Source organism: Gallus gallus, chromosome 1 (genome assembly GCF_016699485.2).
Source record: "Gallus gallus isolate bGalGal1 chromosome 1, bGalGal1.mat.broiler.GRCg7b, whole genome shotgun sequence".
Classification (NCBI taxonomy): domain Eukaryota; kingdom Metazoa; phylum Chordata; class Aves; order Galliformes; family Phasianidae; genus Gallus; species Gallus gallus.
Window position 1 is genome coordinate 74,925,510 of NC_052532.1, and position 27,896 is coordinate 74,953,405.

A 27,896-nucleotide genomic window follows, 5' to 3' on the forward strand; every position below is an offset into this window, starting at 1 on the left:
GTCTGCTGCAGGGGTGGAGCTGTGATCTATGCTGTGAGGACAACTCTTCTAGCACCTGGTGCTTTCCCTTAAAATCCTGGCTATTTGTTGGGAGAGGAGAGGAGAGTTCACATGTGCAAAAATAACGACTTACCTTAAGCAGCAGGAAGAGAGACTCGGGTAATGAAGAAGGTTGTGAAAAAAGGAAGTGCCACAGCTTGTCTTTCTGGAACCAGAGACGACAGGGGGCAAGTACGCTGGCTCTGCTGTTGCCTTCAAGATTGGGGAAAACAAACAAACAAACAAACAAAAAAAAAAAAAACACCCCCCCCCCCCCCCCCAAAAAAAAAACAAAAAAAAAAAAAACAAAAAAAAAAAACAGCGTTAAGCACGTTTTCCACCCTGAGTTACACAGAGGAACATTCCTCGTCGTGCTCCGACCACCGCGCAGCCAGTTCCAACACCGAGATGACTCCAGTGTACGAGCTCACCAGGAAGAGGACGAGGACGACCCTCCTCACGCCCAGCCCCACACTCGCCAGCGGGGGTGCGAGCCCCGTTGTCAGCCCCGCACGCCAATCAGGGCGGCCCGCCTGCCTTCCTGTAGGTGTGCCCGGCTCACCTGGGAGCCGCGGTGCTGATGACATACCTGCAGCCCCGGGGGAAGCACAGAGATAGTCTGCTGTCGCCCAGGGCAGGGGGGCTACAGCCGGAACGGCGCCGGGGGCAGCACTGGCCCCGACCCGGCCGCCGCAGGTAAGGGCACTGTGGGAGTGGTGTTGCTGTTTGCCTGGAGAGGCGCGGGCCTGGCGCCCGGTCCCGCACGGGCCGGGCTGAGGCCGGGCTGGAGGGGCGCTCTTCCCGGGGCCGGTGCGGCAGGGAGAGAGGACGGCCGAAAGGGCGGCCTGCCGTTTCAGGATCCGATGGGGAGGAGGAGTAGGAAGGATCTCGGGAGAAGGAACTCGCCCTTATCCTGCGGTGGGACGACGGGCCTGCTGCGCTCGACTGGGACGCGGGGCTCGGCCCGATGCGCGTAGGTGTGGGTGAGCGTGTGGGGAATTGCTGTTCGGGGAAGCCCCGCGGAGCCAGGTGCGGGGACATCCGCTCCGGTGTCCACAGGGAGGAGGAGAAAGGAGCTTGTATCCTTGGGAGGCCCCTAGCAGCCTTTTCTTGATGTTCCTGTCCTTCACAGGTAGAGATAGAAATGTGGGCCCGGCCCCGGCAGCCGTAGCACTTTTCTACATCGCTGCTGTGCCTCCCTCATGGGAGTCAGGTCTTGCGCTGGTCACTGGACTGTGGACTTCAGAGGCCCTAGTGTCTCAGGGCTGCATTTGAACTCTGGACACCTTGTTTTTCTCTCTGCTTTGCTCATTGGTGTCTTGTGACTTTTATGGCCTGTCATGGAGGAACGGAAGGTGAGACACGCTTGCTGCACATTTCCCTTCCCACCACCTGGAGCTTACCTCAGAGCCGTGGTTGCACCCTTGGTGCTCCAAGAAAGTTGCCTGACCTTTCAAGCTCCTGCAGTTCTTGCCTGGTCTGCACAGCACCCTTGTTATCCTTATGCTTTGTGCTTTAACTTATTTTCAGAAGTTGGATGGATCAAATCTGGCAGACAATGCAGGGGCAGGGGAGCACCTTTGCCAAGGGATTACTGGATATGGATGCTGTTGCCTTGTCCTTGCCCCTCACTTGCTGACCAAACCACATCCGTAACATGCTACTGAAGTTTTGGGACAGCATTCACTGATGTTTTAGAATTTCTTGGAATCTAAAAGGCTTATTGGAGGTAGCTTGTATAAGGGCAAAGTCTTCTTAAAAGGTTGCATGGGTGGGAGGTGGCTTGTTTTGGAGTGATAATGTATGAGTGACCTGGGTTTCAGAAATGCAACTGAACTGGGTGAGGAGAAGGCACTGAAAATATGATTTGAAGTTGTTCTAAATTTGAATTATTCTTAAGTCTCAGTTGTTAAGGTTTGGCTTCAATGCAGAATCTCATTTTGCCGGCTCATGGCTGATGAAGTATTTGTAGTGCTATCCATGCAGTAGCTTGGTGGTCTTGATAAATCCGTGTGGGAAGGGGGATCATATGCTTTAATCACTGCTGACAGCATGGAACTAGAACTAAGACTGGTGCTCCTGCTGACGCCCTGTCATCTTACTGTCTGAAACAGTGAGACCTGGGTACCTCCTCTGAGGAACTCCTCTGAGAGTTTTGCTGGTTATAGCTTCTTCCCTGAGCCTTGTTTTATTTCATCGTGTTAAACTTAGGTGTTCTTGCTCTTGTTCCTTGAGCCTTCTTCTTTCCTGTGGATCACTTTTTTTTTTTTTTTTTTCCCCAAGCACCTTCTAGATGTAAAGAACAAAATTTTGCTAAGGCTTTTATTTATTTACTTAGTTTATATCTTTGCTCCAACTGAAAATTAGCCCACATCCTTGGGGAAAAAAAAAAAAAAAAAAAGTCTCCATGGCCAGACAGTATGTTTACCTGAGGCCTTCTGAATGTAAGCAGCTCTTTTTCTTCATTTCTGCATCCGTGGCTGCTGCATTTGGGCTCATTCTCATTTGCTGTAGCCAAAGGTTTTGCCACCCTGCTATTATCATCCTATTATAGCATTACACTGGGTCATGCTGAGGTGCCTGGGAGGATTCACAATCTTAGTGGTCCCTTGCATGTGTGGGCAGGGCACAGTCTTGCTGATGAGATTAAGCTTTGTACAGTGTGACTGAAGAGGGGAGGATGAATGCTACTTCATTGATTTATCCAATGGTAGTTTGAGGTTTCAAAATATTCCCGTCTAAAAGGAAGGATCAGCGTTACAGGATTTCTTCATATTAGAAAATGGGATTCAGGTTGCTTCCCCGTGGCAGATGAAATGGGGAGTTGGAAGCATCTCTGTGTGCTCCAGGTGACTGGTTCCATCACCGAAGAAATTGATATGCTAAATTGAAGAGCATACTACACAAATCCTGCTTCCCCTAAATAAAGTGTCCTCAAAATATGGTGTGTATGGGATGAAGGGAGGAAATAACCAGTGGAGATGTATAGTCACAGAGGAAAGCTACTAAATGGCGTGTGAAATTTGCTTCAGTTCAGACCAGGAAGTGTGTCTGCCTGAGGGAGCAGAAGGTCAGGTACAGTTCTTTTGGATTGCGGGAGCCCTATGCATGTGGCACAAGGGTTCAGTGCAGTGACCTGTTGGACATGATCATTGTTTGCAGCTGCTGCAAGGTGGCTGCAATGGCTACATTTACATATTCACTTAATGATAGAAATAGGTACATAAACCACTGTTGAACTAATGCACAAAAAGCAATGGGAGCAGGAGTAACAAGAAGAAGATTCTTTGCCCTCAGATGTTGCTGAGCAGCTACAAGAAGTCAGAGGATGCAAGCCCTGTGTATGTACCCTTTATGTTCACAAAATTTACAGGTCTGTTAATCAAAACTGCTTGCAAATACTCTTTGAATAGCCTAAGTCTTAACTAGAACTCTACTTTGTTACAGATTTGTGTCCTATGAGGAGGTGCTAGTGGAAAATTAAGTGTATGCTAGCAAGAGCATGTCTTTTCTGGCATTCTTCATTTCATAGCAGAAGGAAAGGTACCACAGCCTTACTGTTGCCTAGCAAAGCACTCATGTTGTAGCTGTGTCTTTAGAGGATCTGGGCTATAAGCATGATTATTTCAATATAGATTAAGCCTGAGCTGCTGTTAAGACATACAAATTGTACTGTAGGTATTCCATAGTACAAGTGTAACTAGCCCTGTGAAATATAATCTAACTGCAACATCTGAGTCAGCCTTCCTTCTAAAGTGCTCAGAGATTCCTATTCACGTTTACAGGTAAGGCCAGGTTGCATGGCAGAAAAGATGAGAAGGTGCAGTGTACATGTTTCCCTTCTAGATTTATACAAGAACAGATGTTTCAGGTATACTGCCAGCCTTATAGGATGGGGTCGGTGTCTCACTACACAATATTTAGGACAACAAGGGTTAGATCACAGAATCATAGAATTGTAGGTCCTGATGATTAATATTCTGCGTGGCTCAGATAAATCTTGCCACTGTCTGTTGCCTTTCTGTATCTGTTTCTGTAACTTGCTTTGCACTGTCACTCTTCCTCATCTGTGGGTGCTGCTGGGAAGAGGGAATGTTCTCTCAGTGTATCTGGAAAAGGGACTGAAAAGGAAACTATAAGATATTTCCAAAGTCACAGAGTCAGTGCTGCCTTCTGCTGTCTTGCTACAGAGCTCATTTCAGCCTGTGTTCTGTGCCATCAGGGAAGGCAGCCTTCCTCTGGAGTTCATGTGGCCCACCATATCACCTTGCACAGTGAGTAAAACAAGCTGTTTCCTTCCAGACAGGTGCAGAGGAAGGTGCATGAGCAGCTTGGACTGCACTGGAGCAACAATCATGCATTTAACTGAAAGAGCAAGGGCAGGCATGCCAGTTATGTCACCAGGTGGTGTGCTGTGACCAGTCACATGGCAGGGCAATAAGAACCCACATGAAATTTTGTCTCCATATATAGAAAAATAATAGTATCTGTATTATCAGGCATATTGGAGCTCTTTACCTCAATTCTAAATGCAGCTTCAAGCTTACCTATTGGCTGCTGAGTGTATAGTAAGAGAGATATTAAAGGAATAAGAGTAGGCATTGGAGTGGAAAATGGAACAACTCTAGCTCTTTGATAGTCACAACAAAATGGCTTTAAAGAAAAAAGTATAATAAGAAAATATGGGGTTTGATGGACCCTACATGCAATGAAAAAAAAAACACCTGAAAATCAAGAATTTCAGCTTCAGCAGAGCAGGATGAAATCAAATCTGCCCTGAGATATTTTTTGTGTTTTATGTTTTACTAGCACGTTCCCTTTGGTAAGTTAATTTAAAATTCAGCATTGTACAAATTTTGATTGTGACAATGGAAAACAGTATAGTGCATTTGGATTTTTTTTCATTATTATTCACAGAATTGCAGTGTTGCAGGGGTTGGGAGGGACCTCAAGAAATCATTGAGTCCTCCCGCCTGCTAAAGCAGGTTCTCTACAATAGGTCTCACGTCCAGACGGATCTTGAATCTCCATAGAAGGAGACTCCACAACCACTCTGGGCAACCTGTTCCAGTGCTCTGCCACGCTTACCATAAAAATGTTGTGCATGTTTTTATGGGACTTCCAATGTTCAAGCTTTAGAGCATGGCTCCTTGTCCCATTGCTACACACCAATGAGAAGAGCCTGGCCTCATCCATTTGTCGCCAACCTCCCTTGAGATATTTGAAAACATTTATCATGTCCCTCCTCAGTCGTCTTTTCCCCATGCAGAACAGACCCAGGTTACTCAGCCTTTCCTCATAAGGGAGATGCTCCAGGCCTTCTAGTACTGAAAATAAGGCTGAATTTCTCCAATTTGGAAGCACGGTGTTATGATACATAACTCTCCAATGTATATTATTACTTCAGTAATATATTGTCTTTAAATAGTTGTCTGGGGACCTGGTAGAACTGCAGTTTTGTGCTGAAGTGATGCAGTAATCCTGAGCCAAGAGTTCAAGACCAGGCTCCTGAAATTAAATACCTGGATCCATTCAGAAACAACTAGATATACTCAGTCTTCCTGAACAATTCCAATGTAACTAAAATGTTACTGATTTGTGTCTGTGGGCTTCTTAAAGCCATAGGTTCAGAATTATAGATTATTTGAGAATAATAGTGGAGGGGGGAGTGTTGGAATTTGGTAGTTTTGTTTTGTTTTTGACAAAATAAACCCTTTAACTGTCTTGATTGTAGGAAAGGTTTGAAGTGGGACAGAAGTGTGACATGGCTCCTGCAGCAGAAGACATTTAAAAAGTAATCCCAAACTTCCTTTGTCTCAAACAAGAGATTTAAGAAGAAATTGCATAGGAGAGACCTGACCTATACACCTAAGTTCAAGTTTATTTGTGAGGAGTTGGTTTTCAAGAATGGTTTGGTGGAGATGCTTGTTTTGTGCCTAGAGATGCCAGGAAATATCTGATGCTGAAATATCTGTATGTCTTGAGCTCATAAAATTGTTGGAGTTGCAAAAGGGGGCTTTTCTGAATGTGGACAGAGTGAAAAATAGGCTGCTGACTTCTGTGAAGTTATGGGGCATGTACTTTCATCAACTGGACAGTAAGATCACTAGAATGTAAGCATGATACAAGAGTAAAAATGATCCGGAATGTGTTGAAACAATTATGAACACCACATTGTATGAAAAACATATCTGTTGTTTGTGCTAAGCATCTACAATACAAAAATAAAATACCTTAGGAACACCTTTTATATCATGAAGAATTTGGAGGCTATAGACAAAGTGAGGGATCTGAATGAACAGTTAATACTTTTTCTGTTGGTGAAGGGATGGCTTAAATAAGACTTTACCTATAGTTGCAGTCTGTTACAGAGTTTAAAACAGAGCTTTGCATGTTGATTGCACTGAGTGGGCACTGGCTTACTAATCCTGAGGGCACATCTGTGAGGTAGGAGAGGTTGTGGTTCGCTCAGCTGGGCAGGAGCTGTTAATCGAAGAGCCAGATCTAAAAGGGTCCTTTCCAACTCTAACAATTCTATAATTCTGTATGAAATCAAAGTAGGAGATGTGTTGCTGATTCTACTTTCTTCTTTCACTATTTTTTTTTCTACCTGCTGCTATGAACAGTTCACACAGGCTTGCCATGCTTTCTGCTCAGCTGGCAATATTTGCATCCTCAGCAAAGTAACGGATGATTCCATTTTGCCTGCTTTTGGTACTGGTGGCTGGCCATTCCTAGCTTCAATGCAAGAAAAATCAGAATAGGAAAAGGAAGCCAGAAATCACACATGTAAAGCAAAAACCCTCCTGAAGCCCTGGTATGAACAGTGACACCTGTCTGGATTGCACTGCAAAAGCTGCAGCTGTGACTGCTCCTGGGAAAATCTCTTTAGCTACCACGGGGCCTAGAGCCACTGGAGAAGGGTAAAGGTTAAGCCCTTCTTAGGCAATTAATCATCCTTTTCTGGATGACAGAGGTGACATTTCTTAGTAGCTACTGGAGCGAGGTTGGAGCTCTAGCCCACTACCAGCTGCTAGTTGCTTGTAAAAACAGAGTGGGAAGAAGCATCAACTGTGTAGAGAACAGTCCAAAGATTTGTGCAACAACCCAAAATACACATGGTCCAGAATTGATTTCTCTAGCCAGGCTTCACCCCTTCCGGTCACACAGGTGAATTGCCTTCACCTGTTCTCCCAGGGCTGACCTGGTCCCTTCTGCAGGTGATCAATCGGTGGTTCAGTCCGTGACTCAACAGTTCCCATACATTACCTAGCAGAGGTTTGGTAATGTTATGGTAGTTTGTATTTCTCTGTATAGTATGGACAGAGGAACATCTATTATTGGCAAGGGACTGCCAGCAAGCTGCTCAGGGAGGATATTGCCCTAATCAAATGTGCCACTAGCAGTAGCTGGTAGGATGGCCAAGTTTATTGGAGTTACTGACTGTGGTGGTGAGAAGCCAGACTGTACTCAGCACCTGGTTATATGCTTAATATTACATACTGATGTAGCATCTCAAGAACACCTCCATTACACCTTTCTGTCTCTTTTGGTATTGGAATTGAAATACAGTAACGGACTTAACGGACTCGGATGTATGGGGAAGGTCTGCATGCCTCAGTACAGCCTATATGTTGAGAATATTCTGCTCTACAGTGTGGCCCAAAAGAACCATGTGATCTGTCTGTTTGTTTTTTTCCAGTATTTGAGGTCTCCTATGCCACCATAATCTCAGATAGCAGAGAGATGCCTGTGCAATCTTGCTATGAAATTTCAGAGGGAATAAGAGTGCCCCAGAGAACCCAGACAGGACCAGTGCTTCTCTGCAGGACACTGAAGGTTGCTGGGTGGGAGGTAATAGGAGAAAGGCCACTAGCAGGACAGAGGTGTAATGGGTAACAACACAATAGAGCTGGAAGACGTTGCTAGGTTTTACATGATCAGGAACTGCAAGACAATTTCTTGTTTGCTGTCTATGGTGTGACTTTACGTAGCTTCTAGCTTCCAGTGAAGCAACTTTCACAACCTGCCCATTTCTGGGCCATGTTTACTCAGAGAAAATTTTTGAAATACAGAAGCTTCTTTTTGTTCCCCCTTTTTTTTTCTGCTCTGAAAAATAAACTGATTAGATCCTGTATTTGTTCTTCTAGCAGAGCAGTTGCTGCCATCCTTAACAACAGCTTCTCATCCACTGAAACCATGTTATCACATCCCATTCTGCTTCCAGACTAAAAAAATCCTGCTCCCCACTCTGTCCTGGGCCTGTTTCCCACATGCTTTGTCACTGCCAATGTTCTCCCTTTCATTTTCAGTCAGCAGCTTTCAGTCTGTGTTCAAGTTACCCAGCTGCACAGCTGGCTCTGGGCAGTCCTTGCTTCAGCTGTGTACATAACTGCTTCCTTACAGCCTAAGCCAAGATGTCAAAAGAACACAGCTAATTCACTGTTGCTAATATTGCCATTAATATTTATTATAAAAGTAGCACCTTCTGTTGTCAGTTATTAGTTTCAGGCTACTGCTGAAAGAAATGAGGCTTGTTGGCATTCCCTCTTCCCCTAAGCCATCTTCACATCCCTCCCACCTTCCCAGCAGACTCAGATTTGGTTAGGTGTCCCTAACCAAATATTTTGACCTGTTCCCTGGACAAGACAATACAAAAGCTGCCAAACAATGGATGAGGACCAGCCTCTGCCTGCTGATCCTTCTCTAGAGTGACAGCAAGAGCTCCCTGCTGTACTCAGCTATAGAAACATTCTCAATTTTGATTCCTCTATGTCACATTTTTTAATGAGCTAGTTCGTTCCTGAGTGAGTAATGGGGGACTGGCAGTGCAAGAAGTAGCCCTATTTTCTCAAGAAACTACAGAAAAGAAACAACAAGCCTGACAAAAAGACGTAATTAAATTGATCCTTGAATTTCAGAACATATATTTTAGTAAAGATCAAACAGTGCTTTGAAATTCTCTTCTGATTTTGAAACATCTGGCTCATTCTGGTTATATCAAAGTAGAAAGAAAATCAAGGAGAAATACCATTTTGGTTAAGGCAAAAGCAGAGAAGAAGCAAAGTAGAGTGAGCCTGTATTTATAGAGAAGAAAAACACCTCTTTTTCCACTGCTTTTAACACCGGAGGGGAGGGCTAGGATGGGATAGCTCTGCCCCTTCCTGCGGCAGGTCTCACTGAATGTTTTTTTTAAAGCTAGAAGAAGGCAGCCAAAGGAACAAGGGAGAGCTTTTGCTCCCCTTCTGTCATGGGTCTAATGTGAAGCAATTCCTGCAGAAACTAGACTGTGTTTGAGGCAGTTCAGGTGAAGATTAGGGCTGAGTTTCATCTGTCCCATCTTTATATCCACAAAATAGGTGCCTCCATCTGAATTATGGCTAGACTGGAGAGGCACTGGAGAGACACGGGCATTGTTAGGCAGCAGTTTGCTCACCTGTCTCAGATGTCTGCCTTTGGAGTGGTAAGCTCATGCCCTAGAAATGCTTCTCTAATAAATATTAAACTGGGGGACTTTTCTTGTTTCATTGAATGATTTGTTCTCAATTTGTTATACAAAAGACTTCTTGCTTTTAAACAGCATTTTTCTATTCTTGTGTGTTTTCATTTTTAATAAAGAATTAATCCTTGCTCAAAATGAGGATGTTCTGGTGTTCTCTGAGAGCAAATTTTGAGAATTTGTGAGGACTTCTATTTTTGAAGTTATGGGATGCTAGGCAAGCCATCCTGGTCTCTTCAGCAGTTCAAACACTAGTCTTGGGGAAAATAAGCAAAAACCAGGCTATACCTCCAACCTTTGCTGGAGTTACACATGAGGTCTTTGACCAGCAGACACAGCATAGATGTGCTGCAAACATGGTGCTAAATATGTTCTTCACAAATATTTACAGTTAAATTCATTGTAAGAATGAATCAATATTTAATCTGAAGTAGCGTTATGAAATGACAAATTATATCTCAGTCACTGTGATGACATGCGTCATCCAGGGCTATGTAGCTTTTTTAGCTACATAGCTAAACATTTCCTCATGTGTATGCCGTTTCTCATATGTTTTCTTGCTTATGTAGAAAACCTCTATTTGTAATAATTGAAAAAAAATAAAATAAGGGCTTTTAGAATTTCTTAAATGAAATTATAAATGTCTCAATGTAAATATACATGTTTAGTTATTGTACATATTACTATAAATGGAAATATACATATGTATCATTAGAAAACAAGGTAACAGTCAAATATTTTATCCCTATAGCAAGAAGTCATACTCTGAGCTGTGTTTCAGAGTGGCTGGTCTTACAGAAGTGTTATGTGCCTTTAAAGTGGAAGCTCTTGCTTGTCAGTTTCCTGACATTCAGAGATGTCCCACAAAAAACTGGGACTAGTGGGAAAAGAGGCTGTGAAGTTTGTGTTACTGTGGGATGGGATGCTACAGAATGAAGTGAATCCTTAATATTTTATTATGTTGATCCACAACGTGAGAAGTGAATGGTGGTGGTATGGTAGTAGACAGTGAACCTTCCTACCCATATTCCGTAACATTTTGTTTCTGTGCATCAGAAGGGCAGTATGACAAAATGGCTTCTGATACAAAGTGAGTATGAAGCATAGGTATGAAACTGAATTCCCCCGATATAAAAAAAATTGCACCCACTGACGTTCATTGACACTTGTTGAACATTTATGGAGACCAAACAGTGGATGTCGGCACATCAAGGCAGGGAGTGGTATATTTCAGCAATGGCAACAGTGATATTAGGTCACCTCTGCTGGTGCAGATTTTTTTTAATTTTTTTTTTAAAACAAGCTCAGCATGCAGACTCTTGTTCATTGCTGGCAAAAACTTTTAGCTAATGGTGGTGACTGTTGAAAAACTGTGTTTTGTAACTACTCTATCAAGTAGCATTATTGTGCTATTTATCTGTTGTCATTTCCATAGAGATATATAGAAACTTTTGGAACAACTTATGTAGATACAGACTACTACTAATATATAGCTATGGTCTCCAGAAGACCAACTGCAGGGTCAAGGAAGCAACAGCATAGAGCCACAGTGTCACAGCCCAGTAAGGGCTTCTCTTCATCTGTCCCAGCTGGACCCAATTTCTGGATGTATTCCAGAGGAACACATCTTCTGCTCAGCTCTGAAAAACCAAACAGCTGCTGCTGTGTCCGCACTAGCCCATGCAATTGCAGCAGCAACATGATCCTCACCTAATCACAAACTTGGAGGGGAAAACCCATAGTTATTCATTCTCTCTAAGCCATATCTGGGTTTCTTCTGGCTTTTCTCATGATTCATGGTTCACACCTACTGGGATGAATATTTATATACATATTATTTCCTCTCCCCCACTCCTACCTATGACTCTGCACTTCACTGCAGCTCTGCCCAGGGATACCCCTGCTGGAAACTGGCTGACTCAGCACTGAGAGCCATGATGGGGTAGCAACAGCACTTCAGAGCCTGAGGAATGTCAAGATCTTCTCAGGTTACATCCTCAGGAATTCACCTGCTCTTCCCATGCATTAGTTGCATGCTGAAATGGAAGGTGCAGTTAAAATCCACTGTTGTATTAATGTTAGCAGCTACCTTACATATTACCCCAATGAAAGCAGATGCCTGAGGTGTATGGGCAGGACATGACTGCCTAAAGCCAAGCCCTGAATATGCTCACAGTAACCTCTGTGCTGAGATGAAACATCGCTGTCAACTCTGCTAGGCAGCTTCTTAGGTTTCAGGGGTACAGAACAAGTACCATCATATTCTGCCTTTTTCTTTAACCTTTCTAAGAATATGAGGTCCAGTATTAAATGTGGAGGTTGGCAGCCCTGCCTGTGGCAGGGGAGCTGGATGTTGATGATTCTTCTGATCCCTTCCAACCCAAAACATTCTATGATTCTGTAAAATCACGTTTAGTGATTTTTAATGTTTACTTCTTTAGACATCTTCTGTTCAACCCCACTGTGTCCCCATTGCTGTTGCTATTTCCCTTCTTGTGATAATTGGCTCTTTTTTGATAGAGTAGTTCATGTTTTCCTTTTCAAGCCTAAAGTCACATTAAGGTTTGATCCTGCAGATGCCTGAAATCTCTCTAATGCATAATATAAAGTGTTTTGCATGGTATTTCTGTCTGAAGGCATAAAGAGAAATGGAAGGTCAGCTGCTTAAGAAATCAGGCAAGTAAATAGCCCAGGAGAGATATCACCTTAAACACACAAGCCAGGCGCAGAGCTGTGGGAGGCAACTCTCAGTTCCTGTCCTAGCATCACAGTTACTAGAAACAGTATCAAAACAACCATACATTAAAGTAGGTCATATTAGTCTCAAACAAATGTTTACTGGACCTCAACCTAGGGTTGTTCTGCTACTGTTGTCATCAAAAATTCAGGAAGAAAACACAAACTGTTGAAACTGCTGTTAGAAAGCAGCATTCCCTTATTCTCCTAATACATACCAGGCAACTCAATAAATCAAGAGCATGCTCTCAGTGTGCAGGTTCTATGTTTAAACAGCTTAGACATACTTACATGACACATCAGTATACAAATTAATTATTTTATAAGAATTTGCATTAATATATGCAAATGTCCTTCTGGGTGTGCGTGGTCACACCTATTGTGGTCATATGACTATGCACTTCCTTCCCTTTATTTTCTTCTTTCTCTTCATCACAGTGCCCTTTGGCTGATCTCTAGCTATTTTTCCATGATTTGGCAGACTTTCATTGCTTGTCGTGCCATAATGAGCAGCTTTCTATCCTAGTAGATTGACTCAAAACAATTTAAGTAAAACCCAAGAAAAAGTCCTTGCACCTGATGGATACAAAGATAAAGAGTAGTCTGTTGTGGCTTCAGTGAAGCATGGATTATTCAAAAAAAAAAAAAAAAAAAAAAGGCTGTTTAGATACTAAGCAAAAATATACTGGAAAATTTTAGAACTAGTACACATTAATTTCTGGTCCCTAAACCAGTATCCTAGTTCCTATTGCTAAACCAGTCTGTATCAGAACCAAAACACATAGCATCATACCAGGCACTCTGAAGAAACCCATTCCATTCAAACTAAAACTAAGACACTTTACTGTTGTGCTTGATTACTGTTAAGACCTTTGGCAACATGTTTGTTGTGCTCCAATAAACTATGTCATGTAACAGGAATCAAATATTTTTAAGTTACAGGCTTTAAAATTAGTACTATCTTTTCTTATCTCTTTTTAAAAGGTTAAATGGGAAAAGGAATCACTCTGATATGAGTTGCAGTGATACTATTAAGCTTGCTAAGTTTCACTGTTGGGTAGCCCTGTGTCCTTACACTGAGCAGATAAGGTGAGTTCTGTCAAGTCTTTGTATTAGGTTAATAAAGGAAGCTCTGCTCTGAAACATCTAATTTTGTGCAAGCAAATATTGTGCAGTCAAGGTATTCTGCTCACAAAAAAGCAAAATTGCTTGTGACAGGATCTTGGCAATAAAAGAAGTAATTTCAAGTATGCCAATAGTCATAAACAAAAAGAAGAGTTGAACTTACCCAACCATTGAGGGACTATACAGCACTCCTTCTCTGGAAACATCCTAGATCTATGAGGTGGTCTCCTTTCAGTGGCTGGCCTTTATATGAGCCTAGGGTGGCTCTATGCTGGGTCTGTGCCTTCTGGTCACATGGGGAGCAAAGGTGCAAATAGTTTGCTTGTGCTCCTGTCAATGGTTTCTGGGCCTGTTAGACCCAGTTCCATGACAGATGGGGCAGGGGGACCCAAAGACCCATGGCCCAGGAGAGGGGGGTGGGGGGAAAAGGGAAAATGTAGGGAGATAGGCCTAAAAACAAAACAGCAGCAACAAAGCTAATGGAGAAAAACTAATTTACTAAATATGATATCAGAATGCAAGATAACACGATATAATACAATATAGGAATTGAAGATTATAAATCAAATAAAATGAGGGAGAGAGTATCCAAAACTGAAGACCTTACTCTAATACTGAAGGCAAGATGGCTAGGGAGTGTACACCACAGAGATGAGCAGTAAAATAAAGGAGAGTCTCATGACTTGGGAGCAGTTTTATCTTTCCATCTAAATGGAAAACAAATACAGAACAGTGGAAGTCTTCTGGGATATGTAGTTCTTCTCTTCTGAGAGCCAGGTACCCAGAAAAATTGACAATCCATGAAACTGGAGGATTAACTCTTTAACTCCCAGTGCTCTACATGATGTTATGAAGTAGAATACCAATAACAAAAAACATAAAACCATGACATTCCACCCCTTTTTCCACATCACTACATAATACTTAATATATATGCCAACAAACAATAATTAAGATGCATTAAATACACACACACATATATATACATACATGGAATTACTGACTGCACTCCTCCAACGCTAAATTCCTTTGTGGTACACATTCAACATCCCCATTGTTCTGCATCACTCACCAAGTGGACCCAGGTCCCTGAGCAAACACAGTTCTACAGTTTTGCCCTTTCCAGAAGCTGGAAGGACCTGAACCGCTTTTCCCAACATGCTCTTTATGTGTACTACAGGGACCTTATCCCCCTCTACAGTATGTAGGGAGCTGGATTGGGCCTGAAAAAGGGGGCTAACAATGAGTCTACAGTTTGGAACGTGCATTCTCCAAAAGCCCACTACACCCAGAAGAGATCGTGCCTCTTTCTTACTAGTGGGTGGAGACATAGCAGTATTTTTCTTGACCACATCTGTTGGGAAGTGATGACACCAATTTTCATAGAATCATAGAATGGCCTGGTTTGAAAAGGACCATAATGATCATCTAGTTTCAACCCTCCTGCTATATGCAGCGTCGCCAACCACTAGACCAGGCTGCACAGAGCCACATCCAGTCTGGCCTTGAATGCCTCCAGGGATGGGGCATCCACAACCTCCTTGGGCAACCTGTTGACGTGTGTCACCACCCTAATGTCTATCATTTTGCCATTTTATACCTAGGAACTGAATCTCCTGTGTTGCACTTAATAGTGAAACCAGCTTGCAGAAGGGTCTGAATTATTCTCTCTCCTTTCATGAAAATTTTTTCTGCTGTATTGCCCCACACCATAATGTCATTGATGTGCTGCAGGTGCTTGGGAGCACTGCCCTGTTCCAGTGCAGTTTAGATCAACACCTGGCAAATGGCCAGGCTATGTTTCCACCCCTGAGGGAAAAGGTTCTAGGTATAGTGAATGCTCCTCCAAGTGAAAGGCAACTGTATCCTACATTCTGTGGCCACAGGAATGAAGAAGAAGGCATTAGCAATGTCAGTGGTGGCATGCCATTTGGCTGCTTTTCACTCCAATTCATACTGGAGTTCTAGCATGTCTAGTATAGCAGCACTCAGTGGCAGTGTGACTTCATTCAGGCCGTGGTAGTCTACCATCAGCCTCCGCTCTCCAGTGGTTTTACGCACTGGCCATGAGGGGCTGTTATAAGGTGGGTGAGTTTTGCTTATCACTCCCTGACTCTCTAGCTGATGAATCAACTTACGAATGAGGAGCAAGGAATCCTGGCTAGTGTGGTACTGCTGTCTGTGCACATTTTTGTAGCAGTTGGTACCTGTTACCCTTCTGTTTCTAACAACCCCACAACAGATGGATCTTGTGACAGGCCAAGCAAAACAGACAGCTGCTTAACGTCATCTGTGTATAAAGCAGCTATTCCAAAGGCCAATGGATACCCCTTGGGATCCTTGAAATGCCCCCTTCTGAGGTAATCGATATCAAGTATACATGGAGCCCCTGGACCAGTCACAGTTGGATGCTCTTGCAAGTCTTTGCCAGTGAGGCTTATTTCAGCCTCCAACACAGCCAACTCTTGGGAACCCCCTGTCACTGCAGAAATATAAATTGATTCTGTCCCCTCATGATCCGCAGGCATTAGAATGCACTGTGTGCCAGTGTCCACCAGTGCTGTATATTTCTGTGGTTCTGATGTGCCAGGCCACCGAATCCACGCAGTCCAATATACTCTATTATCCCTTCCCCCCCCTATCCAGGGGCAGGGCCCCTCTAATTTTTACTTCTATTTTTCACCTCATGATCAGGGTGCTTACAGCTTTTGCAATCATCTTTTTGGAGGAGTTTGCCTAGGTGGCTAATCTGTCTTGTAATTCTCTTACCCGTGCTCATAGTGTAGGAGTGGGTTTTTTAAGCCACTTCGTCATATCTTCTCTATGCTCATTTAGGAAATTCCACAGGGCAGTGTCCAACGTAGTCTTACTGTTGTCACTGGTTTGAGCAGGAGGACATCTGCTTTTAATAGCTGAGATATTGGATGATACAGGTAAGGAGGAGATCAATTTGATCAGCCCCTTCAGCAGGCTGTTTTTATAAACCTGATTCTTATCATGTTTCTCTTATGCCAACACTAGTTCATCAGGCTCATCACAGTGAAGCACCGTAGACAGTTCCTCAATCATATGTTTATGTTTACAGTCCATTCTATCCAGTCTTTCAGTTGCTTGCTTTTGAAATGTCTGAAACATAAGCTTGTGGAAGGGTTAAACGTTGCTCAAATTCATGAAGGGGCCATGTAACATTTACACCACAGCACATTCTCTCAAATAATGGATACCTTTTTCCATAGTAGTCCGTTTCTTTATCTCAGGCATCATATTGTCTTTGAAGGGGTATTTTTCCTTTATAGCTAAAAGCATCTGCTTACAGAGGGTGAAGGCCTCATCATGACATCTGTCAAAGGCTGAGTTCTTAGCAGTATTTTTCAGTTGGCAAGCTTCTCTACTATCTAGTGACACACTGTTGGCCTCATTGTCCCAACACCGAAGTAACCAGGTGAGAATGGGTTCATTTGAATGCCATGAAAAATCTTTTCTTGAACCTCGAATTTCAGTCATTTTCAGAGGTCAAGTAGTAAAGATGACAGTGTCTTCCTCACCTTCTCTTCTTCTCTTTTAGTTTTTGCTGTTGCCTTCCTCGGTGTTGGTGACAGTGGTCTTGTTGAGGGCCACTCCCCTGGATCGGCTTCCTCTCCTTCTTCCTCTTTCTTTCGTGCTAAACAAGGTGACATTTGTTTCAATTTCTGTCCTCTTCCAGGAGCAAATGACACTAATACTGTGCCTCCTGTGATTGATCAGGTTGTGCAGTTTCTATGCTCTTTCTCTCCCGCTTGACTTGGAATTTGTCTCATTCAGTTAAGAGGGTGTCTCATTCAGATATGAGGGTGTCTTCTTTGATTTGAAGGTGCCTTGTTCAGTTTGGAAGAGGTGTTGCTCGGAGTGGAAATTCCTTCTCTCGGGCTGGAGATTTTCCCATTCGGCTTGGAGACCTTCCTTCTCAGCTCAGGGACTGTCTTGCACGATTTGTAGATTCTCTTTCTTGACATTCTTTCTTGACCAGGATTCTCTCAGTTCGGACTCTCCCTTTCAACTCCCTTTCGTCTTGGAGACATTCTCGCTCAGTTTAGGAGACTCTCTCCCTCTCTGGGATAGTATTGAAGTACGCATAAGCCAGGCCCCCAAAAATGTGTGCCCCCTCAGATCTACCTGAGCCTCAACATCCCTGTTTCAAATGTCTGCTTAGGTTATTAGGATCTTTACTCTTCAGGAGTAAAGTTCCATGACACCGGTGATTTCCAGCTCTTTGAAGTCTCTCCCAGTTCCCTCCACACTGCCTGCCACTCAGTATTCTCTGGCTTTGTGGAAGGATCCTCAAAATATTGTAACTACAGATACTGAGTGAGATGATGAGAAATATATTCAGGGAGATTAACAATGTGATCATTAGGTGAGCATTCAAAAAATGCATAAGGGACTAAAGTGAGAGACTGGAAGCCTGTTTAAAAGCCACATGTTCTGTAAAATTAGCAAGTCCCTCTGGGACGTAGCTTTCAATGTTCAGTTCATGCCACATTGTATGCAGACACCACATAGATATTTCCATCAGTGTTTTCAATTTATTATATATACATATATCTCCAAAGAGCATAGTGGCAGACTTAATAAAGGCCCAGTATGTTCTGAGTATTAAAAGAAGAAAAATGATGGAATGCAATCTCTTGAAGAACAGTTTTACAAGAGAAATATATATATTTTTCTCCTTACAAAAGCAAGTTTCCACAGTGTCAAAACCAAAAAAATAATAATAATAATAAAAAAAAAATTGCATAGCACTCAGAAAGTTTACACATATCCCAGAATATTGTCAGTCTGCCTGGACTTCAAGGCACTGTTTGCACTGCAAGTCCTTCAGTACTGATAAGCAGTCTGTCAAAGTTCTCTGAGAGTACAGAGAGGTTATGGTTCATTCCCAAAGTACCCGTTTCCCAGCCAATGCCACCAATAAAACTCAATGGTTTCTGGGCTGGTTCAGCCCCATTCTGTGACTAATGGGACAGGGGGACCCACGGACTCACGCCCCAGGAGAGAGGGAATGGGGAAAAGGGGAGTAATATAGGGAGATACATGTAAAAACAGAACAGTGGTAATGAGCTAAGGGAGAAAAACTGGAAGATTAGCTCTTTAACTCCGAGTGCTCTATGTGATGTTATGATATGGAGTACCAGTAACAAAAATCATAAAATCATTACAGATCCCTAGGCCAGCCACACCCCTTCACCAGGTGCTCAATCACCAGTTTAAGACACAACCTTACCGTTCCCCTACATAAGGCTAACTGATCATGCACAAAGACTGAGTTCAACCAGGAAACACAGTGAGGAAGACTATTGAGGGTCCTGGTGTGAGAAACACTCAAAGTCAAAAGGTTAGGCAAGGATCTTAGTGATAGCAGCAAAGTTTATTCGTTATGGCAATAATGGGCTCACGCCCCCTTTTGGCAAGGGAGAAATTGCTCACCAGTCAGCGAAATTCATTCTGTTATATACTTTAAACCCAATGCAAGTAATGATCTCATGGCACTCGCTCATTGGTTGAGCGTCTCAGGCTCACAATTTTCCCCAACACTGTTGCTATGATACATTTCCATATAAGGTCTGTTACCAACCTGTTGGTTTTTTGATATATTTTGTACTTTCCCATGGAGATACGAGGACAATATTTCCAAGAGTGAGCACATCCGTTCTGTCCTGTGCTAGGCTCTCCCTCCACCCTGCATACTTGCCTTACCTTGTACCTGTCTCAATTCTACCCAAATTTTAACTTTTTACTCTGTTCAGCAACTTTCTTAGTAGAAGAAAATCAACTTACATAGCTGTTTCACAAGAGGGTTATAAGTTCAGTAAAGGCCTACACTACATACAGAAAATACTGGAAACTGCTACTGCAAAAACACAATCTACCTCGCACACTGGGACCACCACAACACAGAAAGACTGAGCATGTGTAAGGAGGCAGAACTCAATGTTAATGATTTTGGGTGAATTATTGTATACATATGTGCCATTCGGGAAAAACTTTGCATATGTAACACAAGTACTGAATATAAGGTGAAGACATTTTTGTGAAGACATGCACAAAAATTACCTCCATACATACAGCACTGAAAATAAAGAATGCTTGCTTTTCTAACACTAGAACTAGAATCTTAAAAAAGTTTCATTCAACAAATTTACAATAAGAGCTCAATAAAAGAAGCAAAAGTATCTAGTACAAAAACAAAAAACAGCAACAAAACACACGAAGAAAGCATTTATTAACAACTTGATGTGCTGCCCTTGATGTCACACTATTCCCTCCCCAGACGCTCATTTCAAGTCCTCCATGATCTTCTCTGTGTTTCCAAAATGAGCTATCATGTTAAGTTAAACTTTTACAGAAGGATTGCCACACTACTAGCATGGCTTACATACAATGGCTTCTTGGTAGCTCTTCTTCTTGCTTCTTCTTTTTTGAAATTCTCTGCAGATTACTGTCTTCTGACAATCTATAGCTTGAATTACACCAGTAGTGACTTGGCAGGGCTCTCAGTACATTATCTATTATAGGGATCTGGGCATTAGCTGTAGCTCTCCAGCTCTAACAGGATAAAGAACACTAGTCTCCAGACCAGGTTCGCTTTTATTGTTTGCATTATTGGTTTTGACTGTTAATTTCCTTCTACCCACTGCTGTTCTTGTCTGTACTCGGAGTTATTTTGTATCTGCTGGTGCACAAGGCACCCAAGCTGAGAAATCTCTATTTTATTTATTTATTTATTTATTTTGTGATATTAGAGTGTTAAATCTAATTTAAAAAAGCACATATCATGGACAAATAAGTTGTATCTCACACACAGAAGCAGGAATACCTGCTAAGGTGGAAAGAAAAATATGTAATTTTCTAGTCAGTATCATCCCATGCCTTTTGAAACATCTCTCACATGTGACAATGTTGCCATCTACAGTCTTAGTGATTGAGTCTTGTCCCCAGTTTCAGATTTCAATGTAGTTAATAATACTGTATATTATTATCAGATCTGTAGATGTCCTAAAGTAGCTGAGGATGACAGAGTTAATTTTTGATCTCACAGGCAATAAAACCTTCGCACTGGATACACTAGGCAGTTTATTTTGTTTTTCAGTCCTTCCTCTCATTCCACTCTGCTTCTGGAATATGGAACTGGAGCTTTGATGTCTCTTTTTTTTTTTTTTTTTTTTTTGGCTGAGAATTTTGCTCAAGACTGAAGCTCCACTTCAAGTTCCAGATGTCCTGCTTATCTGTGATAAACAACCTTCCTGAGACAGAATGTTTCTCTTCAAAGATCCAAGGCTGGCATAAGTAAGAAACATCCTTTAGATGAGGTAGAAGTCCAAAATAGTAACCAATGAGAAGGGAGTAGGTGTCCTGGTGCACAAATGTGGAATTAGTAAGCTTTGGGATACCTCCGCAAATGACCACTGAAGCACAAATTCAAATATGTTAAAATTCTCTCCCACACAAATTCTCTCCCACACAAGCACAAATTCAAATATGTTAAAAAAAAATTGTACTTAAATAATCCTATGAATATGTAATAGGTAGATGTGACTTATGTATTAGGCGTCTAATGAAAAAGCTTGGGACTCTAAATAGAAGTCAGTGTACAGACTCCATGAGCTCAATTCATGGAGATTTCCCACATTATATCCTGTGCAGAATATATAAATATCTCCTCTCTAAACACCTGTCTTTTGCATGTATTTTGTGCAGGAAACATCCTGAAACACTTAATTGCAGATATGAATATTATTAGTGTATCAGTCTGTGCCTCTACTATGTTATGGGCTTGTAGCATATACCAGTAGCACTGTAATTCTAGAAAGCCAGTCCCAAAGCAGTTCAATTAGCATTCACCTATTAAATGGTACTGCTAAGTTCCTCCGATGATTTTTTATCTAACCTGTGAGTGAATGGTAAAGTAGATGAGCTCTGTTGGGTGCTTTACTAATAGGTCTCTGAGCAGCTCCATGGCTCCAATGTGTTTGAATGTTCACACTGTGTTTTGGTACTTGGATTTATCAGTTTCTGTGTTTGTTGGAGAACCTGGGACTGAATCCTAACTCCTCATATTGTTTAAAAAAAAAAGAGAGGTAATGGATGGTAAAGGACTTCATGTAGTGTCCTTAAATATGTGTTTAGTGCAGCAGAAACTTCCTCTTTCCCCTGTATTTTGGTCCTAATTCAGTCAAAGAAATTTATTATCTAGGACTAAACAAAGTTTGAGAAACACTATCCAGAGAAGAGGGCCTCTTTAGGACTTCACTGATGGAATGGTGCTGCATTTGCTGGATTAATGCTAACAGCACAATGCTATTTTATATAGGCAAGTACATATTATTATATATCAGTCGGTACACGTTTATCTTTACAGGTAAGTTACTTGTCCCAGTGTATGGATGTAAATGAAGATGGCGTGTTTCATTGTTTTGGATCAGGGTAATATATGGCAAGATTATCACTCCAGTAAAGCTATCAGTCAGTAACACCGGTGCTTCACAGTATTAGACCTGAGAAATGCCTTTCCTGCATCCCACTTGAATGTTTACGTCAGAAGCTGTTTGTATTTGAGTGGAAGAAAAACCCAATTCACTGGGTGTACATAGTGCTGCCAGAGGGATTTAAGAGCAGCCCATCTATCTATGGCAATCAACTAGCAAAGGAGCTGGAATTGTGGAGGCAGGAAAATAGAGAGGGAATTACGTTGCAGTACAATGATGACGTATTGCGAGCCGGCAAGTCTTGAGAAGAATGTTTAGAATTAACCATTAGGTGTGGGAATAGCAGAAAGACTATTCAGAGCAGTGGCTGTGAAGCAAGATAAACAGCATGAGAAAGCAATGCTGGGAACTAAGGATATCTCTAGAGGAAAAGCAAGAGGAACGGCCCATGGCTTTTATTGCATAAGCACCTGTATGCATGGTTAAAGAGTGTTTGTGGAATACTTTGTTGATGTGTAAAGGCAGATGAAAAATCTGGTGTGCTCTAGACCACAAAGCAAAAAGAAAGTGTCTTGCTGGACTCAAATGCAGAAGGAAGTGGACATGCTGGGCAGAAATCTGGAAGCAGTAGTCATTGCTGGACATAAACCAAGAAAGAATGGGTCTAGCTGGACAGAAACCAAGATGGAAGGGGTCATGCTCAGCCCAAAGCCAGAAGAAATTGGACTTGCTTTGCAAAAACCATGAAGGAAGGAGGATTGAAGGGCTGAATGCCAGAAGGAGTGTGGCTTTCTGGGCCCAAAGCCAGAAGGTAAGGTTCTTCCTTAGCCAAAAGAAATAAAGAATGGTTTTGCTGCTCCAAAATCCAGAAGGAAGGGGGCTTGTAAGACCATACCAAGAAGAAATGGGGAGTGCTGGGCCACAAACCAAGAAGAAGGGGTTTTGCTGGACTGAAACCCAGAAGGAAGGCAGCTTGCTGGGAAGAAACCAAGAAGGAAGGTGGCAGGCTGGGCAGACAGCCAGAAGGAACAAGGCTTTCTAGGCCAAGACAGAGAAGGAAAGGGTCTTGCTGGGCAGAAATACAAAAGGCAGAGTTCTTGCTGGACAGAAACCAAAAAGGAAAGGGGTACACTGGGAAGAAACTCAGATGCAAGGGGTCTTGCTGGGCCCAAAGCCGGAAGGAATTGGACTTGATTTCTGTGGATTTCTGGGCCCAAAGCCATAAGGAAAGGTCCTTGCAAGGCTGCAACGAATACAGAACAGGTTTTCTACTCCTAAACACAGTAGGAAGAGGACTTGTAAGGTTATACCCAGAAGAATGGGGGCATGATGGGCCACACACCAAAAAGAAGGGTTTTGCTGGACTGAAATGCAAAAGGAAGGGGCTTTACTTGGCAGAAATCCATAAGCAATAGATACTGCTTGACAGAAACCAAGAAGGAATGGGTCTCACTGGACAGAAAACCTTTTGGAAGAGGGGCTTGCTTGGCCCAAAGCCAGAAGAAATTCCACTTGCTGTGCTGAAACTATGAAGGAAGGAGGATTGCTGGACTGAACGCCAGAAGGAATATGGATTTCTGGGCTCAAAGCCAAAAGGCAAGGTCCTTGCTGGGCCAAAAGGAAAAAAGAAGGGTTTTCTGCTCCCAAACACAGCAGGAAAATAGCATGTAAGGTCTTATGCAGAAGAAAGGAGGAGTGCTGGGGAACAAACCAGAAGGAAGGGATCTTGCTGCACTGAAACCCAGAAAGACAGGGACTTTCTGGGGAGAAACTCGGAAGGAAGAGGACTTGCGGGAAAAAAAAGGCAGAAAGATTTAGGCATCCTGTGCCAAAACCCTGAAGGAAGGGAGGTTGCTCATCTGTACCCAGAAAGACGTGGGAGTGCTGGACCACAGAACAAAAAGAAGGGGCTTTTCTGGACTGAAACTCAGAAGGAAGGTGATTGCTGGTCAGAATTGCAAATGGAAAGGGTTGCTTCTTGGGCCAAACCCAAAAAGGAAGAAAGCTGGCTGGTCACAAAGGCAGAAGGAATGGCCCTCTTCTCCGCAAATCAAGTAATAGCAGGTGCTTGCATATCAATACACAGAAGAAAGAAGGCGTCCTGGGCCAGAAACCAAAAATAAGGGCCTTGCTGGACTGATACCCAGAAGAAAGGTGGCTTCCTGGGCAGAAACAAAGAAGGAAGGTGGCAGGGTGGGCAGACAGCCAGAAGGAACGGGGCTTCCTAGGCCAAAACGGAGAAGGAAAGGGGCTTGCTGGGCAGAAATCCATAAAGCAGAGTTCTTGCTGGGCAGAAACCAAGAAGGAAGCGGGTTCACTGGGAAGAAACCCAGATCGAAGAGGTCTTGCTGGGCCCAAAGCCAGAAAAAATTGGACTTGCTATGCTGAAAGGGTGAAGAAAAGGAGTTTGAATTGCCAAACGTCAGAAGGAATGTGGCTTTGTGGGCCCAAAGCCATAAGGAAAGGTCCCTGTTGGGACAAAATGAATAAAGAATGGGTTTTCTGCTCCCACACCCAGAAGGAAGAGGGCTTGTAAGGCCATACCCAGAAGAGAGGGGGAGTGCTGGACAACAAACCAGAGGGAAGGAGTCTTGCGGGACTGAAAACCCTGAAAAAGGGGACTTTCTGGAGCGAAATTCAGAAGGAAAGGGGTTTGCAGGGAAAAAAGCAGGAAGAAAGGGGCATCCTGTGTCGAAACCCAGAAGGAAGGGGTCTTACTGGACTGAAACCCAGATGCAAAGGAAACTGGCTTGCTGGGAAAAAAGGCAGGAAGATTGGAACATCCTGTGCCAAAACCCAGAAGATAGGGGTCTTGCTGGTCCATACCCAGAAAAAATTGGGCAAGCTAGGCCACAAAGAATAAAGAAGGGATTTTGCAGGACTGAAATGCAGAGGGAAGTGGACGTGCTGGTTAGAAATCCACACACAATAGACATTGCTGGACAGAAACTAAGAAGTGGATCTTGCTGGACAGAAACCTAGAAGTAAGGGGACTTCCTGGGGCTAAACTCAGAAGGAAGGGGAAAAAAGGCAGGAAGATAGGGTCATCCTGTGCGGAAACCCAGAAGGAAGTGGGCTTGCTGGTCCATACCCAGAAAGAAGTGTGAGTGCTGGACAACAAAGCATAAAGAAGGGGTTTTGCTGGACTGAAACGCAGAAGTAAGGGGTCTTGCTGGGCAGAAAATCTGAGGAAAGAGAGATTTCTGGGCCAAAACACAGAAGGAAGGGGCCTTCCTGTTGAAGGTTATTTGTGGTCAGAAATGTAAATGGAAGTGGTTGATTGCTGGGCCAAACCCAAGAGGGAAGACGGCTTGCTGGACTTAAAGGCAGAAGGAATGGGCTTTCCAGTGCCCAAACCCAGTAAGAAAGCAGGCCTGTAGCTCCATATCCAGAAACAATTGGGAGTGCTTTGCCACAAAGCAAAGGAAGTGGTCTAGCTGGACTTAAACGCAGGAGAAAGTCAACATGCTGGGCAGAAGTCCACAAGCAAAGGCACTGCTGGACAGAAACCAAGAAGGAATAGATCTTGCTGGACTGAAACTCAGATGGAAGGGTACTGGCTAGGAAAAAAGGCAAGGAAAAAATGGGCATAATGTGCCAAAACCCAGAATGAAGGGGTCTTGTGGGTTCATATCCAGAAAAAATCAGGTGTGCTGGGCCACAAAGCAAAAAGAAGGGGTCTTGTTGAACTGAAACGCAGAAAGAAGTGGATATGCTTGGCAGGAATCTGCAAGCAATTGACATTGCTAGACAGAAACCAAAAGTAATGGGTCTCGCTGCAAAGAAACCCGGAAGGAAGGGGACTTTCTAGGGCTAAACTCAGATGGAAGAGCGTCTGCTGTGAAAAAAGGCAGGAAGAAATGGGCATCCTGTGTCTAAACTCCATATGGAATGGTGCTTGCTGATCTGTACCCAGAAGGAAGCAGGAGTGAGGGAGCACAAAGCATAAAGGAGGCGTTTTGCTGGACTGAAATGCAGAAGGAAGGGAACTTGCTGGACAGAAACTTCCTTCTGTTTTTAGGAGCAGAAAAACCCTTTTGTATTCGTTGCTGCTGAACAAGCTCCTTTACTTCTGGCTTCAAGCCCATGAATCCACATTCCTTCTGACTTTTGGAAATGGAAGCCTCTTTTCTTTACCCTTTCAGCATAGCAAGTCCATTTCCTTGGGCTTTGGGCCCAGCAAGACCCCTTGCATCTGAGTTTCTTCCCAGTGAGCCCACTTCCTTCTCACTTTCTGTCCAGAAGAACTCTGCCTTTTGGATTTCTGCCCAGCAAGACCCATTCCTTCTCCTTTTTGGCCTAGGAAGCCCCGTTTCTTCTGGCTGTCTGCCCAGCCTGCCACCTTCCTTCTTCGTTTCTGCCCAGGAAGCCAGCTTCCTTATGGGTTTCAGTCCAGCGAAACTGCTTCTTTTTGGTTTCTGGCCCAGGATGCCCCCTTTCTTCTGGGTATGGGTCAGCAAGCCCCCTTTCTTACTGGCTTTCGGCACAGGAAGGCCCATTCCTTCTGCATTTAAGCCCAGCAAGCCTTCTTCCCTCTTGGGTTTGGCCCAGAAATCAACCACTTCCATTTGCATTTCCGACCACAAATAACCTTCAGTCTGATTTTCTGTCCAGTAAGAGCCCTTCCTTCTGTATTTCAGTCCAGCAAAATGCCTTCTTTTTGCTTTGTGGTCCAGCACTCCCCCTCTATTCTGGGTACAGACGAGAAAGTTCCTCTCCTTCTGGGTTTCAACACACGATGCTCCTTTCTTCCTGCCTTTTTGCCCAGCAAGCCCTCTTCCTTCTGAGTTTCACCCCGGAAAGTCCCCATCCTTCTAGGTGTCCAGTGAGTTCCATTCCTTCTCGTTTGTTTCCCAGCATGCCCCCTTTCTTCTGCTTATGGCCTTACAAGCCCTCTTCCTTTTGGGTTTGGGAGCAGAAAACCCCTTCTTTATTCCTTTTGGCCCAGCAGGAACCTTTCATTCTGGCTATGGGCCCAGAAATCCACAATCCTTCTGTCATCTAGCCCTGCAAGCCCCCTTCTGTCATAGTTTCTGCAAAGCAAGTCCAATTCCTTCTGGGTTTGGGCCAAGCAAGCCCCCTTCCTTCTGGCTTTCAGTCCAGCAATACCCCTTCCCTCCTGTTTGTTGCCCACTATGCCCCATTTCTTCTGGGTATGGCCTTACAAGCCCTCTTCCTTCTGGGCTTGGGAGCAGAAAACCCCTCCTTTATTCCTTTTGGCCGCGCAAGAACCTTTTCTTCTGGCTAATGGCCCAGAAATGCACAATCCTTCTGGCGTTCAGCCCTGCAAGCCTCATTCAGTCATAGTTCCTGCAAAGCAAGTCCAATTTCTTCTGGCTTTTGTGAGAACTCTTTTTTGTCTTCTGTCTCAAAGCTTGCTTCCTGAGGTATTTTTTGTGATAAGACTCTTAACTGATTTATGGAGGTGGCAAATGATGGGTGCTACTGTGTGACAATCAACATCACTTTGACATTTGAAAGCACCTTCCTCCAGAGCTGCTTGCCTCCGGAAGAGAGTGCTCAGGAGTGGTTACTGGCGGAAGATCTGGCCTAATAGCCCCATCTTGGTGTGGGAAAATTGGGGAACAACACCATCTTGCCCTGTGAAAAACAGGATGTAGATGGGCATCCCGGCTCCCTCTTATCTGCTGGCAAGGCCCGGAAGATGATAACAAAGGAATTTCTGCTGAGATCTCAGAGCCAGTAGCTGCCACTCCAAGGAGAGCTGACTCAACCACTTTGGATTTGAGCTGTCACTCAAAAGAGAGCTGACTCAACCACTTTGGACTTACAAATAAGTATGTACTGCCATTGTTGTCGTCACTGTGGTCACCATCGTCAAGAGAACACCCAACGACCCACCACTACTGAAGATCAGTGACTGAACTACGAACCACGTTGGACCATGGTGGTAACTATCTCCCTCCTGCTTCCTATATGGACTCCTTGCTTCTATTTCCTATCTTTTCTATCGCCCTTCTCCCCTTCCCCATCTCCCTGAACAGCTAGGATGTGTAATAAACTGGTCAGACCAA

At 43.5% G+C, this 27,896-nt stretch overlaps 1 protein-coding gene and 1 long non-coding RNA gene across 14 annotated transcripts in view; one reads left to right on the forward strand and one right to left on the reverse strand.

Annotated features, from left to right (window-relative positions):
• The window catches only part of LOC107055508, a 14,482-nt gene extending 13,216 nt beyond the window's left edge, over window positions 1-1,266 (reverse strand). For 6 of the 10 annotated variants that reach the window (XR_006933075.1, XR_005845207.2, XR_005845201.2 and 3 more), the window contains exon 1: window positions 134-560. Coding sequence is in view for 1 of the 10 variants with exons in the window: in XM_046909646.1 (XP_046765602.1) it covers window positions 134-205; window positions 471-626 (228 nt within the window). In the remaining 9 variants the exon portion in view is untranslated. Of the gene's footprint in view, window positions 1-133 lie in introns of all 10 variants that reach the window. The other 4 variants (XR_006933073.1, XR_006933074.1, XR_006933076.1 and 1 more) reach the window with 3 other exon arrangements.
• LOC100858935 lies at window positions 585-27,896 on the forward strand. Of its 4 annotated transcripts, XR_006933085.1 has the most exons (3): window positions 585-735; window positions 897-1,012; window positions 1,172-27,896. It is a non-coding gene; the product is annotated as an uncharacterized LOC100858935 (long non-coding RNA). The 4 variants fall into 4 exon arrangements; XR_006933083.1 differs by having other exon boundaries at window positions 897-27,896; XR_006933082.1 differs by lacking the exon at window positions 897-1,012.